This window comes from Panulirus ornatus, chromosome 58 (genome assembly GCF_036320965.1).
Source record: "Panulirus ornatus isolate Po-2019 chromosome 58, ASM3632096v1, whole genome shotgun sequence".
NCBI classification, from domain to species: Eukaryota; Metazoa; Arthropoda; class Malacostraca; order Decapoda; family Palinuridae; genus Panulirus; species Panulirus ornatus.
Window position 1 is genome coordinate 13,636,017 of NC_092281.1, and position 23,289 is coordinate 13,659,305.

Genomic DNA, 23,289 nt, shown 5'->3' on the forward strand with positions numbered 1-23,289 from the left:
GTAATAATCTTCCACAGGGTCGAAGGAAGGGTGTCCGTGGCCAAATCTACAGGAACACCAAATGCTGGACAACATACAAGGGAGGAAGACCTGCAGGGGCCAACTGGCACCTGGTTATTTCGACTCTTCCTTCACGGTACGGTAGAGGCGGTACATTAACAAGGTTGTGGTTGTAGCGGTTACTGGTGATGGGCGTAGTGGTTTTGGTGTTGAGATGACTGTGTCTTGATGACGGGGAAAAGTAGAGACGTAGTGTTCCGCCAGGGACGGGGCTGCAGCAATAATGTTAGTGATAAATTTGGGACGATACAGTAGAATTGGTACGCCTTCGAGGGTACAGATAATAGTCACATGATAACTGTAATATTTTGTTACCGCTGGTACTGTAATGATGCGGAGATAGAAATACAGTTGCGAGCCATGTTTGTAAGAGTACAGTGGTAATGATCTCGCATGAGGATACAGTATTAGCGAAGTGGGTAGAATCCTCAATCCAGTAGCTCCTATCGTAAAAGTAGTTCAGAATCCAGCTTGCTCTCTCTCTCTCTCTCTCTCTCTCTCTCTCTCTCTCTCTCTCTCTCTCTCTCTCTCTCTCTCTCTCTCTCTCTCTCTCTCTCTCTCTCTCTCTCTCTCTCTCTCTCTCTCTCTCTCTCTCTCTCTATATATATATATATATATATATATATATATTGGTTGTAACAGTAGCGATTGTAACCAGCACCAGAATCTCTTGACTCAGTGGATGTAAACCATCATGTTCTCTTCTGGCGCAGGTGAGATGTGAGAAGGGGTACCATGCAGTAGGCGTTGTCACCTCCCTTAAAATGATGTGCAACAAGACCTTCGCCTGGATAACAGAGGATGGTGATGAACCTAGGCTAGAGGATCTACAGTGTGGTGAGTTGAACCACAGCCTTAAAACTATCGTTTGGCTTCAGAGGGGCATTGGTGACATACACACAACAAGTACTCTGGTAACTCTTTTACGATAATCATTAGTGTTGAAACTGTGTTTTGTTGTAATGCCCAGAGTTTGATTTCTGTGACTCGTGTTTGTCTTGGGAGCTTTGGTTTCAGGTGGGTGTATGGCTGGTGAAGTGGAGTGTAAGGTTAGGTTGGGAGATCTCTTGTTTAGTGCTTGTCGGGTTATCTCAAATGTGTACGTATTTTTGTCGGTGATCTGCCTGTTGAGGGAGTGGGGATGTGTGAATAGAGAGGTTACTGAAGTGTGAGGCAGAGGTGAGCTTAATATTTCTCCTTGGTGGTTAGTTTTAGAATGGTTTGGATGGAAGGAGTCGGGTGCTGTTGCTAGAAGATGTAACTGGGAGAATCTTTGTTTCATTGTGAAGGTGCTGAGCTTTTGTGGTTGAATCGATTTGATGTTAACTTTTTCACTTCTTAGACGAAAGAAAAGATAAAAAAAAAAAAAACGCTGATACCAAGGATGAAAATTAGCTTACGTAACACAATTCAGTATTCCAGTGAGTGGACTCAATGGAACCTCATGATGTTCTCTGTTTATCGAGCGATTCTACTTCAAGTAACGAGGTGAACACAGACGTGTTCAGGATGGTTATATGCTAAATTTCCATATACATGTGCCAGAAATGTTGTCATTTACTCGTTGTCTCTGTGTTCCCTTTCACCTGTACTATTTTAATGGTGTACATGATTCACATACACAGACCTGTGTCTTCATGGGGGTAGCTGTTCTTCTGTCTTTTGATTTTATATTGCTTTTGGAAGTCCAGTCTGCAGAAATGCCCATGAGAGAACGGCCTTAGCTTTCCTCTCTCCAGCTTCAAATCCTTCTCTGGGTTTTATGCTCTAGTTTTTGGCATGTTTTGGTAGATGGCATACTTCAGTGAGTGGCAGATTTCAGTGGGGGGCGGCATACTTCAGAATGGCATATTTCAGTGTGTGGCACACTTCACAGAGCCATCCATAATCGATTTATTTGTTGGAAATTCTAATAAGCCTCCAGTTGCAAATAAACAGTTTTTCAGTATTATCAAAAGTTTAGGTTTAATATTTAACCCTTGCGCAGCTTCAGATGACACAAAAAGTGAGTGACTAAGAACACCATTTGTATATTTGTCTTACAGTGATTGATAATACTGACCCTGCTGACCCTGCTGACCCTGATGGTGGATCTGCCGGGGATGTTGGGAGCTCTGTTGCCTTGATCACGGGAACGTTCCTCCTACTGTGCCTCCTTCACCAGTAGTTGGAGGAGCTAACGAAGCACTTCGGTCAGGATTCATGGCTTGTGTGTCCACCGCCTCGCCAGATGTTGTAGATGGATCATCCCCATGAGGTGTTGTGGTTATCATGTTGTAGAGTAATTTATGTAGGTTATGATTTGATACTGACATGACGCACAAGTGATACAATCAAGGGCTGAAATTTTCGAATTTGCTCCATGGTTGACAAGCCGTGCCAAGACAGACAGACCTCAGCGACGCTCAGGCCAAGACGGTCCTGTGTAACGCTTGCCCGTTACGGTAGACTAAGCATTACAGGTAAGGTAGATAGATAGAGACAGATTATGTAACCTTAGTATTTAGGAAGTATATATATAAAACTAAAACCCTCAGCCGAGACTTAGGCCGCTCTCCATACACCAGTTTGGTTGCCTCTCGTTTCAACAACATTTCATAAGTGGATACAAGTAGTAGGAATCGCTGTTTAAGTCCTGAATAGGAAGATTTAATCTTTTTCAATGCCGAGTACAGACTGACTGAAGAAGCCAAGTATCTCTTGATTGCATTCCTGCAACAGGTAAACCGTCAACAAGGTTTCCAAGATGGTTGATCAGTCGTACATCATCTGTACGTGTGATCACAGCAACTGGATGGAGTCTGAAAGTTTTATACAGTGAAAGACATATGGACGACAGCGAGAGATTTCAAAAGATTTCTGTGAAGTCATGTACTGAAGACTCTTAAAGTCATGCACTGTAGACACCTGTGAAGTCACGTACTGAAGACACTCGTGGAGTCATGCACTGTAGACACCTGTGAAGTCACGTACTGAAGACACTTGTGGAGTCATGTACTATAGACACCTGCGAAGTCACGTACTGAAGACACTCGTAAAGTCATGCACTGTAGACACCTGCGAAGTCACGTACTGAAGACACTCGTGGAGTCATGCACTGTAGACACCTGCGAAGTCACGTACTGAAGACACTCGTGGAGTCATGCACTGTAGACACCTGCGAAGTCACGTAGTGAAGACACTCGTGGAGTCATGTACTGTAGACATCTGCGAAGTCACGTACTGAAGACACTCGTGGAGTCATGCACTGTAGACACCTGCGAAGTCACGTACTGAAGACACTTGTGGAGTCATGTAATGGAGACCCCTGTGAAGTCATGTACTGAAGACATCTTCTCACCCAGACCCCAGTGTTTACTTATGATTCCAGACGCGTGTCATAAGAATCTCCGGACAGGAAAGAGTAATGTGATTTTAGATGTCTACATCTTTATCCTAGAGATTTTATACTAGACATAGGGTGACAGCAGGGAGTGGTGTAGAGAGGAGCGAAGATGATTGACTTGAGTTAGTTTGGTATGTGAGGTTTACCCCTATCGTCTGGTAGGACAACATTAAGTTATAATCACCATAAGATAAGACTTAAAGATAACCTTCATCGGGTGTTCAAGATAGTATATTACAAAGAAATATAATGTTATCAAAATATAAAGAAGAATGTCAAAAAAATAGTATATTATGTTCCTTTCTTATTAACTCATGATACATTTGTATTTACAGACTGTATAATCCCATTCACATTGCTTTTGTAAGTTTGCACAAGTTTACTTATCACCAAGTAAGTCACAGCCTGGACAAGTTTGATCTGCCGACTCTTATTACTGACACGGAAGTTTGAGAAGCAATGGGAGTTGCTCATGACTTGCTGTGGTGTAGAGTCTGTCCTGCTGTGGACTCCCTAATGCTGCAGTCTTAAGTCCGTGTTGCCATTGACTTCCTGCTGCGGTGTAGAGTATCCTGCTGGTGTCGTTGGTGTAGACTCCCTCCTACTGCGGTGGTGAAGAACCTGGGCGGATCGTAAGACTCCCTCCTACTGCGGTGGTGAAGAACCTGGGCGGATCGTAAGACTCCCTCCTACTGCGGTGGTGAAGAACCTGGGCTGATCGTAAGACTCCCTCCTACTGCGGTGGTGAAGGACCTGGGCGGATCGTAAGACTCCCTGCTGCTATACATTTCCTCTGAGTCAAACCTTTTGAAGGAAGAGCTAGAATGATCTTCACTGATAAAAGTTGAGACTCGGAGATCCAATAGAAGGTGTGGGAACTACTCGGTATTTTCGACAGCCTAACTCAACAGTTCCTCACGTGAGACAGGGTAGATGGCGGCCTGAGGTGACGGTATAGTTGTAGTTTAAGAGTACGTGTAGTGCAAACCTGGGCAACACTTGCTTTTCACAGCAGGGTTATAGAGCTACCAATCCACGTATGCCATGGCTTGATAATGTATACTTTAATGATACTGAATATCTGTGAATGATCCTCTTCAAGACTGACAGTGTAACGTACACATACTTCAGATGGAGGTCAAGATGCATCCTCCCCCAGAGAGCATCCGACGACGTTGTGATGAGACAAGAATGTCTTTCCTGTTCATTCTTTCCCACAAAATTCCCATGTTAGTATATTATCCTTATACTACATGTTGTTCATTCATGGCCTGTTTTTTTTTTTTTTTTTTCCCCGGCTGGTGTGTTGGAGGGAATAGTGTGTAGGTAGGAGCCTTCTGCTCTCCTATCCTACTTCCATCTATACAGACGAGGAATTTTGGATGCTTATTACCGTCCTCCAGCAGATAACCTCCTGTCAAAGACCACCAGGACTTCTTTTATCTACTTTTTCCACGTACTCCTATGCTCGTCTCTCTGCTGCCTTCTCGCCTCTTCTTGTGGGACACTCCCTCCTGCTGTAGATTCTCTGCTGCGGTACACTACCTCCTGCCGTAGGCTCCCTCCTTCTGTAGCGACTCACTGGAGACGGCAGAGGAAGCGTCTCCTGAGGTGGCAGGGGAGAGAAGAGGCGTCGTATCCGTGGTGCCCGTCTAGGATCATGCAGGACCCCTCAGGTGCTCTCTGGGGCCCATAGGGTCTTGGGTGTCCAGGGGCCCACACGCCGGGGTCCACCCTGCTACCGTCTGCCATCCACCTCCATCCACCGCCTCCGCCTCCCTCCTCACGCCCGCCTACCCAGAAGGGCCACTGCAGCCCTGGCCAAACAGAGAATTGTTGGTGGTACAGGTCGTCTCAAGAGACTGGACTTAACAGTTAGCATTTTGCATTTAAGTCATGAATGAGGAGATATATAGCAAGCCGTTCACATCTTACGTAAGGCCCAATTTAGAATGTGTTTCTGGAGATTGGTCACTGCGCCTAACGAAGCACAAAAAGCTGAGAGAGGAGGTCCAGAGGAGAGCAACAAAGATGTTACTGGAAATAAGATCTGCGTTACATGGGAAAGCTAGAGGCCTTAGGTTGCCTAACTAAGAAGAGAAAATGTATTGAGGGGTGACCTGATTACAGCTTTGTCAAGTTTCTAAACCAGATTAATAATGGACTAACGGTAAACAGTGACTGCTGCCTGTAAGTTCGAGCTTCTAAGATCCTGTATGTTCATTAGTGACCTTGACATTCCTATAGTGTTTGAATATTTAGTGTGATGTTTTGGGGAAGTTTACGTGAAACTCTAAGACCCACTTTAGACTTTGAGATCCTCCTCGGAACTCTGAGACCTTACTTTGTACTGAGACCTTACTTTAGTCTGTGAGACCTTACTTTATACTGAGACCTTACTTTAGTTTGAGACCGTACTTTATACTGAAGACCTTACTGTTGACTGTGAGACCTTACTTTAGACTGTGAGACCTTACTTTAGTCTGTGAGACCTTACTTTATACTGGAGACCTTACTTATACTGAGACCTTACAGTAGACTGTGAGACCTTACTTAAGAGTCTGAGACCTTATTTTACACAGACCTTACTTTAGACTAAGACCTTACTTTATATTCGTAGACTTTATACTTTGAGACCTTAATTTGGACTGTGAGACCTTTCTTAAAGTTCTCGAAATTTTGATGAATTTGTTTATAGACTGTAAGGACTGGAACTGCACATTGTAGACTCAACAGCTGTTATGACCTCATTGAGAACATAATGAAGATTCCAAGACCAGCGTTATGTGTAGTTTCTGGAATATCAAGACTTGATTCGGGCTTTTTGGAAGGGAAAGAAAGTGATGTATCAGCCCCTAAAGATGACTATAGACATCCATTTAGCCTTGATCTCAATGTGGACTCACCTTCACGATTCGAATCCTCGAAGCATACACACCATTATTCAGATTTTCAGGAACCTAAACATACGACAAGTAAAGAGAAACCACCTCCTGTAGTTAATGATGGAAAAAGAAATAAAGAATTTTACGACAAACTTTGCGACTGCCCGAGCCAAGCTGTAGACGTACATGAGTCTCCTCCGGGGCTGTAACGCTCTTTGAGGAAGACCTTCAGACTGGCGATGCCGGGCTCGGACGCCAGCTCCCCACCCGAGGCCCTGATGGTGAGAAACATCTCCCTTAGCTACCGGGGGTTAGCTGGGAGGGAAGGATGTGTGAAGTAGGAGAAGGGTGGGAGGGGGTCTAGTCGGGTTTCGTCTGCCGCTAGGAGATGGAGGTGTGGCCTCCTCCTGGGCGTCGCTTAACAAAGGGAGGGAATTTCCAGTGTGGGTTACCTGGGAGTGAGGTATTGACAGAAGGGGAGGGGGGTTTTGTGGGTTGAAATGGGCGTTACCCAAGAATGATCAGCTGGGAAGGGTAGCCACAGTGGGATGGTTAGTATAGGGAGTAGATAGGGACTTTGTTCAGAACACTAGCTGGAAAAGGATAGTTAACCAAGGGTAGTTGGCTGGAACCAATACGTAAACTTAATCTTCTGTGGATGCTGGTGTTAGCTGGGGGAATATTACCCAAGAATGAGATAGTGGTTTGGTAGGACGGGACATTATCTGGGATGGGGCTGGCAGCGTTATACAGTTACATGAAGCAGTTAGGTAGACGTTGGTTAACTAGTGCCATGTGGTCTAGTTAACTGGTGTCGTCTGACCTGGTTAACTTGGGTCATCTGATCTGGTTAAGTGGTGTCATCTGGACTGGTTAACTGGCGTTTCTAACTTAGTTTCTCTGAACAATACATCATGTTTATCTCTCATGCATAGCTCGCAATAGTAATTTTTCAAACTTCTGTACTTAGATATAACATGAATACCTTTTGAGGTTGAGAGAGAGAGAGAGAGAGAGAGAGAGAGAGAGAGAGAGAGTCAGGCACAACTGATACTTAACCTGCAGTACTCAAGAGCATTCGACCAGCTGTACTTCAAATCCGTCACCTGCAGAATGCACAAGCCACTTCGAGCCGCTTCGTAGGGCGGAGCACAGAACTCAGCTACGGCGGAGGTAGGACTTGGGGCCGGTCTGTTCGTTAGGCTGGACTCAGGCCCACTGCCTGCGGTATATGTTACGTATTAAGAAAGCAACGCATTAGGAATGTGTAAGGTAGTCGAGTCACATCAACGTAACAACTTCGAGAACCTGGCTGGTATCCTCAAACACTCGTACGGCTGGATTGAAGTGGCGACGAGGGGATCAGACGTGGTGGTGATCATCCTGTTGCACCCCTCCGAGCGATAGACAGTAACAAAAGGAAATAAATGTTCGGGACAAACAGGGTTGTTTTGTCATCATTCATACTCCGTAAGTCTCACCAACTCCCGGGAATCCCAGCAACAAGTGTGTGGTTTATATTGCATGAGAAATATAACTGAAGCTTTCATCCTTGGATGGGACTGTTGCTTCCCTGTCCTCTGATCGGATAGCTCTCTCTCTCTCTCTCTCTATCTCTCTCTCTCTCTCTCTCTCTCTCTCTCTCTCTCTCTCTCTCTCTCTCTCTCTCCCTAGGTTCATTATCTTTTGCCAGGCGGCAACAAAAGATTGACAAGACACGTAGGAATTTCGGATACGTCGAGATAAGCCAGACACAGAGAGAACAAATGACTACCACAATGAGAGCCAAGAGGATCGTAAACTCTAAGAGAGAAGACACACATGGTGTTCCTCAACATTGTTTACCTCCTGTATCTTCAGTCTGTGGAATTTCCTCTCTGCTCAGATTTTCCTTTCACAGATTACACCTACCCTGAACTACCACATAGATACCGTATACAGACACAGTCTGACGTCACAACCCTGATGAACTAGAAGCTAAGGTTTATTTACATGTTTCCTGCACTGTGAGTGTGTTGTACCTGATTTCTTGTAGTGTGAAGGAAATATATGCATACATACAACTCGAAACTCATGTACCAACGTTCTTGCTACCACTAATGCCCTTATGTATACTATCATCTCCACAGTTACCATTACTATCACCACTATCACCACCATTTGTCTCCAACATTATCACCACCCAAATCACAGCAAGTGCTATCATCACCACACCACCCCGTACCATTAACAGCACAAACACAACACCCTCTTCACCCCCACCAACTAAATCATCATTTCTACCATCACTATGAAGAACATCCATCCCCACCATCACCATCACGACCGGTTCACCTCGGACTGTGAGGGTGGCGCTGGCGGAGACCGCGTCCAGCTTGGTGGAGGCGAGGCAGGTGTACACCCCGGAGTCCTGCTCCAACAACCACTTCACCACCAGGGCGTTGTTGGATCGCCGCTCCAGCCGCAACTCGTTCTCCACGTTCACGAGTTCACCATTCACGAGCCACTCCACTTTCAACTGTAGCTCGCTGTCGCCAGCCGCCTTACACCTGTGTTGATAAGACGACAAGTGCTTCCTTGATGAGGCCACCCCGGGGAGTATAGGGCTGTACGATAGCAAAAGGGGAGGTAGTCTAGGGCTATATAACAGCATAAGGGGAGTATGGGGCTATGTAGCAGCAAGAGGGGGAGTATAAGGCTATATGACAGCAGTGGATTTCATAGAGTGAATATCAGAGATTCTGTCAACAAGAAATGAGACAGGCACTGTCCAGGCAGGCATGAGACAGGCGAAGACCGGGTTGATAGACAGTGTTGTAGCATCACAAATGATAGATTGTGTATGGTAGGACACTGCTATAATATAGTACGCTGACACAGGTTAAATTGAGATGCGTTGTACAGTTATAATACCACTGGTTACAGAGTTTGGCCACAGTCGTACCTGAACACGACTGTTTCTCCCATGTTGCGAACTTTGTCCCTAGGCCCCTTAATGATCCTGGTGGCCTCCTTCACCGTCAGGAGCGCAGCGCCCTCCGCACTGCCTTGGGGGCTGGTAGCGATGCAGACGTAGCGGCCTTCGTCATTTTTCGTCACTGAACTGATAACAGAATCGAATACAGGTTGAAATGAACTTTCCTTTTATCTGAAAACTACAATTTCTCTTTTACATACTTCATTGCAAAGTAGGTTCGAAAGTAATTAGTGCTATCAAATGGTTGATTTTGGCTGAATACAGTGCTAGTGTATTATGCTGATATACTCTATACTATACTGATGATTCAAAACAGAACAGTTGATGGGTTTGACGATAACAAGATCATAAAGTACCTGATGACCAAGTCTCCGTCTTCCGTGACCTGGTGACGGTCGGATGTGAGTGGGAAGCCGTCTTTAACCCAAGTGATGCTGGGTTTGGGATGACCTGACACCTGACAAATCAGGATCGCGTCCCTTCCTTCTACCTTACGGACGTCCATTGTTGCCACCTTTAGTTCAGAAGTCTCGGACCCTGAGGTAAGAAAAGACAGCTGCCAAACAAATGTAAGCAGCCTATATAAATATAGATCAAATGATCAATCAGACGATGTATGTATGTGTGCGAGGGACACAAGTACACCTACATATACAAACGCATGCCTGTAATCACGTATGATATTGCACACCAAACGATGGCAGGGCTAGGTCCCTAGTGCCTTTAAGAATGACTCGCAAGAATGGAGGTTAAGAGCAAGGGGATTGCATCTCGTGTAAGGGAACCCACGATAACAAAAGACGATACCAGAATCAACAGAGATGAGTTACAATGAGAAGTTAGATGCCACTTTTTTTTTTTTTTCTAACAAGGCACCCAGTCATCTTCCTTCTCTTTATCACTGATCCTTGGAGCCTTTCCTGTTTCCTCTGCAGCTTACGAAACATTTTTGGTTTCTTCAGATGTTGACCTACCAGACCTGTTTACATTATTTCGCATTACGTAGACTAATACCATCATTTCGGACCTAGATGTAATCTACTCAATTTCTGCGCTTTAAAGACCCAATCTGTTCTCATTTGTTTCTCCGAAATGCCTTTTGACTGTTACTTTCCTTTGAGAAGGGATGACTGTGAAGGTAAGCGGAGGAAGAGATGGGGGAAACCATGGAGTATTGGAAGACGGAATAAGGAAGTGTTGTGTGTAGAGCTGTGCTGGGAGCTGTGCTGGGACATGTGTATGAGGACTACAGTGCCTCTGTGTCAGAAAATTGATCACTTTAAGGATAGGTCTTAACAAACCCTGCAGACGTCACATATTGCAATGAAACTGATGATACCCGAAATTCTGGGACTGTATCCACTTTTGCATTTTAGTAGATGATTAAAACATGAAAATACTATAATACTTTGCACTGAACCAACTGTGTAACAAATAATCTAATAATCACATGACCGCTGGAGTTTTACAGACTCTTCGTTACATTTTCAATATTTTTTTCCACCTTCTGTTCACACGATTAACACGGTGTGCACAGTGAAATAGCCAATGATATGAGGCAAATTCTGAAATCTTCTAAAGGGCGCTAGGACATGGTGTATTGTATACAGATGCTGCTTTACGTCAAGCTGCCAGGGATGCAGTACTGTGTATTGTGGTAAGTGAATGGCTGTGTTGATGGCGATTTACCTTCGCCTGTCAGCGAGGGTAATTGTGTTGGCTAAGTGATAGGTCGTGTTGAAGGGTCCGTTTTTCTAACCTTACTCATTCTATACATTCATATGCATTCCTCCTTTAGTGTAGCACTTGTATAAGCAAGCTAAACGACTTAATAGAATAATAGTTTCTATAACTAAATGACAATCAACGCTGGCTTGGGTAGGCCCATTCGACACCTCACATTTCGCAAAGGTTGGCAGCCGTGCGTCTACTGTTTCCGGGGGAGGGAGGGGGTGCAGGCCACGGCTGATAGTATTTGTAAACAATCGAACATGGCGAGTGCGAGAGAGGAAATTTCTTTGAGTGACAAGTAACGAAAGACTTTTGCTTCTCCGATAACAGTAGATAGTGACCGTGCAGTGAGATGTGCATAATCCAGAAATTATAACTTGAAAACAAAAAGAGTGGGAGAAGGTGACAGTTTTCCAACGAAACCCACCGGGTCGAATCGTGGCTGGAAGTACATATACGAGATCATGGTAAGCACATTTCTTATATTTCTATGCATTAGTGTTTTTCCTGCAACATATGTCAGTTCATGTACTGCTAAACATTCGAATGATTAGATAGAGATGGATATCGAAAAGCTGATTATACGTAATTACCTTGTTATCGTGCTCAGTTGATTGATAAATGGGTCAGTTTCTTAATCCATTAAAGTGAAATGAGCAAGTTAAGTTGACATGAAGTTTAAGGACACTGCATAAGTAACTGAGGGAAGTGGAGGAAATTGATGTGAATGGATTTACAATATGGAAGTGATTTAGAAGAGCACTGATTAGATGTAGGTTTCATTTGTGGTCATGATCATCAACTAAGATGACGACTCCACGTCGCTAACCCTCCAGCTGATGTTCGGATGACCTCGTACATCCACGATACTATTTGTTTTTTCTTGATTCAGAAGCCTTCACATGATACAAAGAGCCTGTCATCCTTTGTGCTAATTACATCGGAGGAGTAAATGATGGGCAACAACTGGTGTTACTGTAATGCCTTGCCACTTCTAGATAGCTGTCAGTGTAACTTTCACTACATTAGCTGTCATTATCTTTCTGGCCTTCGCTGTTTACATTTCATAACTTTGTCGTTATAATGGCTTTGGGAGTATCAAGATGACAGATTGTCATTGGAAATATTATGTTGTACTTATGGCTCGACCAAATTACTCTGTGGATTACTATAACTTGATATGTTTGGGTTATAATGGAGACGTATTTTTGTGAATGAATTCATGGTAACTTACGATTTCAGGATGGAACAAGTAAGGGTACTAGAATGTGGAAGAGAGAAAGAAGGGGGACTCGTAGGAATCGTTAGGTTTAAATCCTACACACACACGCACACAGCAGTGGTCAGCGGTGCGACCAGTTCAGGAGTCGGGTTTCAATTCCGGTCAGGGCAATAAGTTCATTGCTAACCCTGCTGCTTATCCTTCGCTTTGGTTGTGGTTTGTGAATGACTACCTGGCGTATACTGTGTGCAGGGCGTGTATAGACAGGATTACACACACACACACACACACACACACGAGCACGCACGCACACTTGTTACCATACTCCACTTGCTCGAGGTTTCGCTGGGAGTGAAGTTACTTTGAAAGAAGCTGCATTTTTAGACTTACAGTCTCGTCAAGGAACTTCACTTCAAAGGAGTCTACATTTCCCTGTTATTGGAAGTGGTGTATCCATGGATTGCAGAAGCTTCCATACAGGTCTTGGATAACACGTATTCATGTCAAATGATCTAGCTAACAAGGTCTCCAGTGTCGAAATTTTTGTAGAAGTACGTGAGAAACGCTTTTCCCTCCCCACTGCTTACACGGATTATATGACATAGAGAGAACCATGTTGGGACGGGTACAATTGCAAACCCCGTTCGGTATTATTTCCGGTCTTCCTTGATACAGTACATATGCAGCATATGCTATAATCAGTGTTTTAATTTCGTATTAAAGTTTTGTCACCTTGTTCGAGACTCCGTGCATAGTTTCGTGCGGTAAACACGTCATTTATTCTATTAGTGGTGATGGATGATGTGTAGGGTTGCAAGTCAGGACTGCGTCTGTTCGACGGCTGGCTAGGCTACGTTAGTCGGTCGATATCAGACGATATGTGACTGGTATGCTATTACGCGTTTCCCTTGTTATCTAGGGCGTCGAGAGCCAATGCGGGCCCTGGGGCAATCAGCTCGCCGGATTTCCTGGTTTAGAGTGGGGTCTGGGGGTGAGGGAGGTCCTTAGGGGCCTTTTTTTAAAAGAGTAGTTTTGTAGGAATTTACAAAAAGTGAAAATCCTTTATTAGGACAGCAACGAGCTCGTAAACAAAATGCAAGTTGTGTGTATCTTGTAACGATGAGGAAGTGGGACGAGGATTTTCGCTTCAATGTTAGAATTATGGTGTTAAGTGGGACCCCGGGGCATTGACCCTCTCCCCTTCGTCGGACCTGCTGATTATACTTATCCATAACCGGGTCACGCATTACGGGATTTCTTATATTTACTATTTTTCTGACTCGGTCAGCTGATCGGTGTATGACAGGAGCATTGCTTCGCTTCCTAATAGCTGACGAGGCTACGTTTTTCTCATGGCTTCTCATCTGTCATTTTCCCAGCAAGAGAGATTAAGTGAAAATGTGCCTATACTGTAGATTTAGAGACGTTATAGATGATTGAATTACTGCCCTCTGCATTCCCCGTGAAGGCCTCCGACGAGGTACGGTGTCTCGCATTCTCTTAAAACAGTGACTCCAGAACAAGAAACGCTCCTCGATTTCCGCATTTTCGCGATTTTGTCTGATATTTCTTACATTTTCGACGGGAATTCTTTTTTTTTTTTCTTCTTCAGCTTAAGGTAAGGTGCAACGTAAACCCTTACTTGGTAAACTTAGAGTATAACATAAACTCGCGTCCGAGATCTTACGGAAAGTCATTTATTAAAGGCACTACCTTTTCCGTAGGAATTTAGGAATCCTTATTAGTACAGACTCTGAGAATGGACCGTGTCAGTAACATTGTTATATCTGTATATGCTTGGCTGTCTTTTCACTTCAGTAAGGAAGCGTCTAAACTGACGCCATTAGGTGTGACATACAAGCCTAGCCAGTTGTTCACAAATAGTGTTCCCCAAAGCATGCGGCAAGGACAGGGTATTAGAAGCCAAAAAGCATATCCATAAAACAGTATGTAAGTGGCGGGTATGAATATACACTATATCATTAGTAACCAATGGAAAGTGGCACAAATTGATTGCAGATGTGATATATAAGATTTAGGTAAAATTATTCAGTTTTTTGTCTGTGATTCGTACGTTTGTATTACATCATCTTGATCATTAGTTTTATTGATTTTATAGATCATTAGTTTTATTGTATTTGAAAACCTCAATTAGACTTCCTTTTTTTTTCATGATGGATACAGTGAGAAACCCTTAAATATTTACCTATGCTGAAATGAATTTAGGGAACGTTTTATAATGAATAGGATAATGAAATTTTAAGGTCATATGGCATTATAATGTACTAACCTTTAATAAGAATCATCGCCAGTAGTGTACAGAAATACAGGTGAACATGCATAATGTACAGTACAAACTTTACATCAAGCAGCGTAACAAAATGAATAAGCGTATCACACGTAAGCTAACACCTGGGTCATCCCTACAGGGCGTAGCCAGCAGGTGGAACTTTGCTTCACAGTGGAAACAAAGTGGCAGATACATGTATATCAACAGGACAATAACGTGAAAAGTTTTAGTTAACGTTAGTGAAAGCTTCAAGTCTGACATCACACATTAAGACAGAAGAATATATAATAACAGGATACTTCTTCACTGTATGAAGACGACAAGCTTTATAGTGAATATCAAACTTCAGTTTGGATCAGACCCCCGTAGTGCCAGACAGACCGAAATGTTTCACTTTCATTATGACTCAAAAGATGAAGATCAACATGAAACTTCTGGATCAGTTGTCTTCTCGTGTAAGGCAACTATTTTTAAGTGGTCTGGTCCTTGGAAGCATCTGCAATATACACACATATATATACACATCAGCTTCAACAGTAATACATAATACATATATCAATTCATCAGATGACCAACAGTCACATTATGTAGTTTTCAGTCTGTGGTTAATAATATACCGTATTGGAATCCCGACACGAACTGATGTTGGTGAACGAGAGATGTACTAGTACACCCTAAGAAATCAGTGACCGGTTACACCGTCTTTATTCTAGAATTTGCTTCTGGATGTATCATTGTAACGGTGCTCTAACCTCACGACACTCCCCTCCATTCACGAGATAATGATACTCAAGTTGAATCATGATTAAGAGAAGGAAATTCGTTCACTTCACTGAGTATGAGTATTATGTCAAGGATTTTGCAAGTGCGTCTTACTGATGGTAAAAAAAAAAAGTGTCGAATCAAAATTATGAAGAAAGAGAGAGACAGAAAGAGAGAAAGCGAAGGAAAGAAGCAGCAAGACTCAAAGCATTGGCGTCCCCATCCCAGCTTGACCATGACAACACTGACCTTCCACCTGGAGCCAGAAGGTGTATAAGGTGGGTGGGAGGGTAGAGACGTGACACTCGTAGGGCCCTGCGTCTTCCTTCTGCGCCTCCCTGATGTGTAGGAGCCAGTCATCCCCTTGATGGACAGCCGTGAAGCGAGGGTCTGGCGAAAGGCCATACTGCTCCGCCGTCAGCAGTTCCAGGCCATTGCTTCGAGCCCATGACACCTGTGGCAGGAAGATGGACACGTAATGTTTATTGTAGTGTCGTCAAATATGATTAGCGGTAGCATCGCTTTAATTCATGGTAACATGAGTATAGTTGTAGTGGTATTACAGTAGCACATCACTTTAGCTACGTATACTTCCCGGTAGCGTAGGAGTAACTTACAGTAGCGTCCCCGAGTTCGCTGACGCGGCAAGCTAGGGTGGCGGTTTCTCCCTCCCGGACCGTGAAGATTGTGCTCTCCGACACGGCGCCCAGGTCTGCGTCAGGTGTAGGTGTAGGTGTAGGTACTGTAGGTGGAGGACCGTTATTTTTATTTTTGCCGCAAGAGCAGCTATTTTACTGTGAAGGAGTTCTTTTGTTAAATGAAAGGTGGAATTTCTTTAAGGAAGAAACTGAGATAACAAAAGGGTTCAAGAACGGAAGACATAGAGAAGAGAATGAATGATGGAAGAAGTGGAAAATTTGTCACATACTAGTACGTGATATACTAAATGCCGAGTATTTCATGATCTAGGTAATGATGGGGACAAACAAACAACCAGTTTTGGGGAGCAGAAACTGTACCGTAGGGCAAGTGTGTGATTTCAAAGTTAAGAGTGGGAGAGGGTTCGTAAGTCGAGCTGCTTTGCTCATAACTCTGTCTAGGAAGTATGTAGAGGTGGAATCTCAAGCTTTGTTTAATCGGAGCAACTGATCAGAGGAAGAGAATTTGCTACAGGGAAGTTAGATGTTACGGTGATACCAAGTATGTTTTATTACGTTGAATGAGGGAGTTACAGATCCATCAAAACGGATGGGGAAATTGTGATGAGTTTTAGACCGAGAGATGCGTAGAAAATGGTTTTAGAAGCATTGAGCTTAACCAGGGTGGGTCTGCCCCACTGGGAAGTCCCGTCAGTGTCAGAATTTATCGTGGAAGTTTTGACGAGACGCAGACCGAACAAGAGAGAATGTAGATTTGATAGAAGTGAGGAATGCAGGGTTGAGTTGTCATCGTGGTTATCCGATGAAGGAGGGAAAACGTTATTAGAAGAGTGGAGACAAGAGAGAACGCTGAGGGACACCACTGGTGATAGGGAGAGAGGGAGAGGTTGATCCATCGATAGTTATGAAGTTAGATTGGCCACAGAGGAAGCCAGATATGAGATAACACCGTTGGGAAGGGGAGCTTTTGATATACCAAGGCCTACAAACAAAGGATTCTCCGAAGTCTCTCAGAGGTGATGACTCAAACATTAAAAAGACAGAAGAGGATCGTCACCGATCGATCTTGCCTTGCGAAAGCCACGTTGATGATCAAAAATTCAGAGATTCAAGATGTCTGAAAAGTTGGTAATTGGTGAGGGACTCAAGGATTTTGCTAATTATAGAAGCCTAAGTAACAGGACGATACTTGGAAGGGTCAGAACGGTCACCTTCTTTGAGATAGGCTGTATCATGGCAAGTTTCCAAAAAGGAAAGGTTCGGATGCTGAGACAGAAGCAGAACAGATGAGCAAGCACAGGCGCAAGTTCAGAAGCCCACTTCAAACACGAAGATGCATGCGTTACTTGTGTCCTGTGGGAGCAGTGCTTTTTGGACTGTACGACAAGAGACAACAGGGAGAGGCACAGTTGGTAAGAGGAGAACCGTGGGGTGTAGGAAAGTTATAGAGTATCTAGGGTAGAGTTAGAGGGGGAAATAGAAACAAAAGGAGTCGTTTTGTTGCTGTGTTATGATCCAACAACAGTACAAAATGCATTGAACTCTTCAAACTGTATTTTAGGGACACCACATCGGTGGGAAAACTCTTAGCCCTCGTAACAGATTGAATGCCAAGCACTCACCAAGAACCGAGAGCCAAACTTTGTGGCTGACGTGTGTCGGGGAGACCAACACACAGTCATACCATCCCTCGTCAGACGGCTGCACCTCCCTGATCATCAGCTGCCAGTCTCCCGAGCCTTCCTCGTTCACGGCCTCGATCCGAGTGTCCGTGGTGTACGTGCTCGTCCCGACTGACATTACGCTCAGGTCTCGGTCCCGATACCAGAACACCTGTTTGGGGTGTGATATAGTCACTCTCAACCACCTGGGAAAACACTGAAGATGATAAGAAAACGTATTGACCAAACCTGAATCATTTGCCTGGATTTTCACCATGGGAACGTCCCCTGCTCTCCTAGAAACGAATGTGACTTTGTTTACAGTTCTGATGTTTCATTATGATTGAATACACTGATGGAATGGCTTAATTTTTCGTGGCCACTGCAGACCGTATAATGATTTCTACATCGGAATGTCAGCTCGACGTGACTAGTAGCCGAGACTTTGCCACACCATATTTCATAGCTAAAGACCAACGACAGTAAAGTCTAGGCTGTGTTGTGTGGTGTCGTGCAGTATGTTATTATGTTGGTCATGCAAACTCACGGTAGCGTCACCCAGGTTGCTGACGCGGCAGTTGAGGATGGCGGTGTCTCCTCCCGCGGCGGTCACGTTGGTGCTGTAGTTGGTCAGGATGCTCGGCCCGCCCTCGTCCTGTTCATCTGTTGGTCAACAGTACCCGTCACTCCTCACACTATTCCGTGGCACTCACCAGCAGCCACTCTCCACACATGTGTGCTCACACCGCTAGGACCCACCCGTCACTCAAGACATCGGCACTCATTCACTCTCCACCCCCCACACAGCAGCACTGAAAATACCTTTACCATATGATTATCGTGTCAGCAGATCCATCCATCCACAACCCAGGATGGCGCTGCCAGAACCCTGGACGGGACAGCACTAACCTTGAACAGTGAGCCAGATGCGATGATATATATTGGGTTCGGTGAGCGCCTGGCAGTCATATGGACCCTCGTCCCTACTCATCACCGATTTGATCTGTAACTCGTACTCGTCGCTCCCGGCATCGTGAACGCTCTGGAAACGCTCGTCACTGGTGTAGGTCAACTGACCCACCGTCAGAATTTCCGTGCCCCGAACCCAGTTTACCTGCAAGGTATTGGATGGTTTCCGGCATGAGTTCTCAGAAATGCGGTAAACCAGTCGTAAGTTATCGTAATCATTTCTGCGCGCGTGTCCTGTGCCGCTGCCGGTGCAGGACAGAGTAAGGCAATAGCTTCAGTGACAAGTTTATCTTGTATATCTGTCGACTGACTTTATATAGCAGACATGACTTTATTAAGTTCTGGATTCGTTATCTATGTAGAGTGGAATACGTAGATGTTATATATATATATATATATATATATATATATATATATAGGGTGGCCGACTCACAGCTTTGTTTCCCAGGTTGAGGAAGCGACAGGTGAGGGTGGCAGTGCCTCCTGCGTCGATGGTCACGTTGGGGCTGAACTCGACCAAGATCTTCGGGACGCTCCCGTCCTCCTCACCTGTTGGCCAGGGACGACTGTCACGTGAAACTGTGTGTGTTTGTGTAGCTTCTTATTGGTACTGTACAGAGAGGGAGTTTTATACTTGTGGGACCCCATCTATTGAGGATTGTGTGGTGTGTGTGTGTGTGTGTGTGTGTGTGTGTGTGTGTGTGTGTGTGTGTGTGTTGTGTGTGTGTGTGTGTGTGTGTGTGTGTGTGTATTTTAAGATAACTTGATAACGTTCATTCATTCAAATTGTAATGCATTATAGGTATAAACTGACTCCCCACTAAGACACACAACACAGGTAGTGAAAGTGATTGAAATTTACTTTTGATCATCTAGCGTCGACTTACCAGGGGCTGTGGTGGTTGCCACCGTTGTGGTTGTGACCAGCTCGTCTGGTGCAGAGGGCGTGCCCGTCAAGTTCCTCATCTTGTGCACGATGTTCGTCAGGAGGCTGAAGTCCTGGGCGATGGTGGTGGCCTGGCCTGGGTCCACCAGTGTGGAGTTGATCAGTCTGTTGTAGGCGGAGGTGAGGTTCCTCATGGCCTCCACCAGGAGCATCACGCCAGCGTCCGCCTCTTCCGGGCATGGCGACTCTTCCTCAGCTACTGCCGCAGGGGTTGGTACTGGTTGTGGTACTGATGGTGTTGGTTCCTCGCTTCCTGTAGGCGATGCGCGTTAGGTTACATTTCTGTGAGGTTGCACCTTCTGTCTGTCTGTTTGCTTCAATCATTTTGAGATCATACGTTTGTGGAATATTACAAATACTGATGTGGGCTGTTTCACACGCTTTCTCTACCTCTCCCTGAAGCAAAATAGTCCTGAAATTGGACGGAACGACAGATTGTCTCCTCAAAATAAAGGAAAATGTGTTAGAATTGTTTTTAGTATCTTAAGAGAAATGACTGAATATTGTCTCTTATGTAACAAATCGGTCTCGCCTGGACTTTAGGTGTTTTATTATTAAAGCCAACATACTGTTTACTGGGAGAGGAAATCATCGTAGCCAAAACCTGTGTGGAAAGAAGAGTATTTGATTCCATGATTTAATATACCGATGGTACTTTGATAAAGTTAGCTGATACTTTTGTTTCCATTAACTGCAATTTCGCTTTACTTGTAATGGTAAATTTTGATGATCCAGTTATATAATCGTAGCAGAAAACTAGGATTCCCTTTATCCTTTCGTAGTGACAGACCTCATAAACACCCATCCTGTGTTCGTGATGTTAACTCATCCTGTGTTCGTGATGTTAACTCATCCTGTGTTCGTGATGTTAACTCATCCTGTGTTCGTGAAGCCCATGTTAATCAGTGTTAGTTATGCCCATGTTAACCAGTGTTAGTGATGCCCATGTTAACCAGTGTTAGTGATGCCCATGTTAACCAGTGTTAGTGATGCCCAATGTTAACCAGTGTTAGTTATGCCCATGTTAACCAGTATTAGTGATGCCCATGTTAACCAGTGTTAGTGATGCCCATGTTAACCAGTGTTAGTGATGCCCATGTTAACCAGTGTTAATGATGCCCATGTTAACCAGTGTTAGTGATGCCATGTTAACCCATCCTGTGTTTTAAAGTTGCTCACGAAATGTTCAGAAAGCAGTTCTTGCAACGAAACACGTATTTAGGACACCGTCATGGCTGACCGGTGACTGAAATATACACTTCGCAGGTCTCGTGAATCACACAGTAAACTGATCCTTGTGCACGTTGAACGGCGGTGTAGCACTGTATGTGAGACCGCACCAGCCAGCCTAGCCGCCCTCCGGGGAGCCTCATCAGGAAAGGTTCACCAATGAAGCTGTCAACCCAAACTTCCAGGGAGAGGTTGATGGCTTTACTCGTTTACTTCCCTGATGTGTACGATCGAAATGGCGTTAATGCATGGCTTTCAAATGTGTGTAGATACAGATTTGCTGGCGTATGTCTGCTAGCTAATGTCGAGGAGTTGAAATGTTTTTTTTGTTTTTTTTTGGTATACCGAGGACCATTTATCCGGTATTGTATACTATAGAAAACGGGAAGATGCCACTTTATCGCCTATCATCGTATGACGGATGATGATTGGTCGGTGAGCGAGTCATGAGCGACTGCTCTCGCGGAGAAGCATTCACGTCCACCCTGGGTGTCTTTACCTCCAGGGGGGTCCGTTCGTCGTCCTACTTACTATACTAACCGTCTTTCCGTTTAACGTCATATGTGCTGCTCATAGGAGTTGCCAGTGATGCCAGCAGCCGCCTTGTGTCTCTGGCTGAAGACACGTCGCGTCTTGTACCCCCAGACGTTCCTCACTAGTACATATATTCATAGTGACTCCAATTTTTTTTTCCTTCAAAGGCTTTTGGACACAGAATATGGGACACACCCGTGACGAAGTTTCTAATATGACTACATATAAATGTGAAACGCTGGGGTTGGAGAAATATGCATTGATTCTCACGTTTTCCAACGTGTTAGATTAGTAGAGATTTTACAGTTTTATTTCTTTTTTGCAGTCTATCCCCTTCTCGAGCCTCACCCTTCCGGTTTGCCCTTGGAGGCTATAATATGCTAACCCTTCCACACAAGGACCCGTGCAGCGATGGCGACGGCCCTCCTGCTGATGACGTATGAGTGTGAAGGTTTTATGTCCCTTGTGTATGGAAGGCATTATAAGGAACGTATCTATAAATTCAAACGTACGTGAACAACAGTCTGTCACCTCAGGAGAATTCCTGGGATTCTGTGTTTTCACAAGCGTGAGCTCAGGTCCAAACTCTTGGTACGAACACTGGCCCGTGAGTGATGTTCATGTACACGGATGTGGCCATCCCTGGGTTAACTACAGTCGAGTTCAAAGATGTCGGGTGGCTAGCCCTGCCACATCTGCGGTGCTTTTACCGTAATATTCTGATTTACCTAGAATGGTGACAGACCTGGACTGAGAGTATGTTGTCAGAGAGGTATTAACTAGAGGGGAAAGTGAGTCTGCATAGCTCGTGTGGCTGTGGTAGTAACAGCAGTAGCCATCTTTAATGATGGTCTGCGTCACCGGACGCAGTTGTTCAAATGCGACCAAGCACGACCATTAGAGGAGTATGTGCCTCGTCATTCCAAAAATTCTAGCGTCATCGGCACCACAAACGCGTCACTTTAGCTGTGCATCATCTCGATCGCAATTTCATGAGTGCCCCCATCTGTCTATGTTTTCTCTTTATGGTCTAAACATTCGCCGTTAGCACCTGGCGTGGGCTCAACCACCAAATGTCACTATAAGTACAGACATCTCTATTTTTCCTTATATTTCTAGAAACACTCGCTCTCATCAGCTTATTTTCACCCTCAAAGTAAGGCCGTTGACTGCCACCTCGTTACGTTGGCACTAAGATGTAATACCATCTTTTCCCTCTCTTTCCCCTTTCTTCAGATCCATTCACCACTTCGCTCTACACTGGGAACCACAACACGATCATTGTCCAGGCCTGCATGTACGTAGATGTTCTTATGTCACCTGGTTATGTATGTATATACCGACCTGGTTGGTTGACCTTACCTGTCTGCACCAGCTGAGGAGCCTCACTCGTGCCCTCCACCTGGAAAGCCAGCTTCTTCACCTGGGTCTCCAGCTGGGCCACTCGCACCTTGGTCACAAGGGTGTGATAGCGGATGTTCTGCAGGAGTTCCCACTGGCTGCTCATGGCTCGTCGGATGTCCTCCATGAACTCTTCCATTCCCTGGGCTCTCCTGCCATCTTCCTTCTCTTTGCCTCTTGCTCCATCCCCGCCTGTAGGTTTAGTCTTCCCAAGGGCGCCGCCCGCTAGTAAATGGAATAGCAGGAGGCAGATGCACAGAGATGGCGGCATTGTTGATTTCCGTGGTGCGAACCCACGCCGCTGGTTCGGAGCACTGCGGCCGTATCACTGTCATCACCGCTGCTCACGCTCGACCAGTTGCTAAACTCTGAATTTATCTCGTATTATTCATGTAGGTAGAATGCATTCCTACTCGGTGATTACACTCTTTAAGATCATAGGCGCGATGCGTCACACTGCACCTACACAAAGCTCAGAGGCCAGAGCGACTGACGCGGAGGAACATCAGGGTAGGCGAAAGCGTCACTAGGCAGCCGAGACTTTACCAAGGAGCGAAGATGTTCTTCCGCCCCATGA

The 23,289-nt window shown here is 44.9% G+C and overlaps 2 protein-coding genes and 1 long non-coding RNA gene across 5 annotated transcripts in view; 2 read left to right on the top strand and 1 right to left on the bottom strand.

Moving 5' to 3' along the window:
* LOC139766553 (uncharacterized) overlaps positions 1-4,462 on the top strand; it is a 17,251-nt gene extending 12,789 nt beyond the window's left edge. For both annotated transcript variants that reach the window (XM_071695359.1, XM_071695360.1), the window contains exons 7-9: positions 18-136; positions 774-897; positions 2,106-4,462. In XM_071695359.1, the coding sequence (XP_071551460.1) occupies positions 18-136; positions 774-897; positions 2,106-2,227 (365 nt within the window). In that variant the 3' untranslated portion in view covers positions 2,228-4,462. The remainder of the gene's footprint in view (positions 1-17; positions 137-773; positions 898-2,105) is intronic.
* On the bottom strand, positions 3,719-23,289 carry LOC139766551 (neurofascin-like). 2 transcript variants are annotated; one of them, XM_071695353.1, is made up of 14 exons: positions 22,674-23,289; positions 19,489-19,800; positions 19,035-19,150; positions 18,542-18,746; positions 18,180-18,295; positions 17,594-17,804; positions 15,930-16,054; positions 15,562-15,766; positions 9,664-9,844; positions 9,275-9,433; positions 8,665-8,879; positions 7,390-7,552; positions 6,517-6,605; positions 3,719-5,262 (listed from the first exon to the last, which is right to left on the bottom strand). In XM_071695353.1, exons 1-14 carry the CDS (start codon positions 22,981-22,983, stop codon positions 5,024-5,026), a joined length of 2,646 nt encoding a protein of 881 aa, XP_071551454.1. In that variant the 5' UTR covers positions 22,984-23,289; the 3' UTR covers positions 3,719-5,023. The 2 variants fall into 2 exon arrangements, with proteins under 2 accessions (XP_071551454.1, XP_071551456.1); XM_071695355.1 differs by lacking the exon at positions 7,390-7,552 and having other exon boundaries at positions 5,122-5,262.
* LOC139766554 (uncharacterized) overlaps positions 9,851-23,289 on the top strand; it is a 34,731-nt gene continuing 21,292 nt past the window's right edge. Inside the window, exon 1 of the long non-coding RNA XR_011716919.1 lies at positions 9,851-11,505. This is a non-coding gene — a long non-coding RNA (uncharacterized lncRNA). The remainder of the gene's footprint in view (positions 11,506-23,289) is intronic.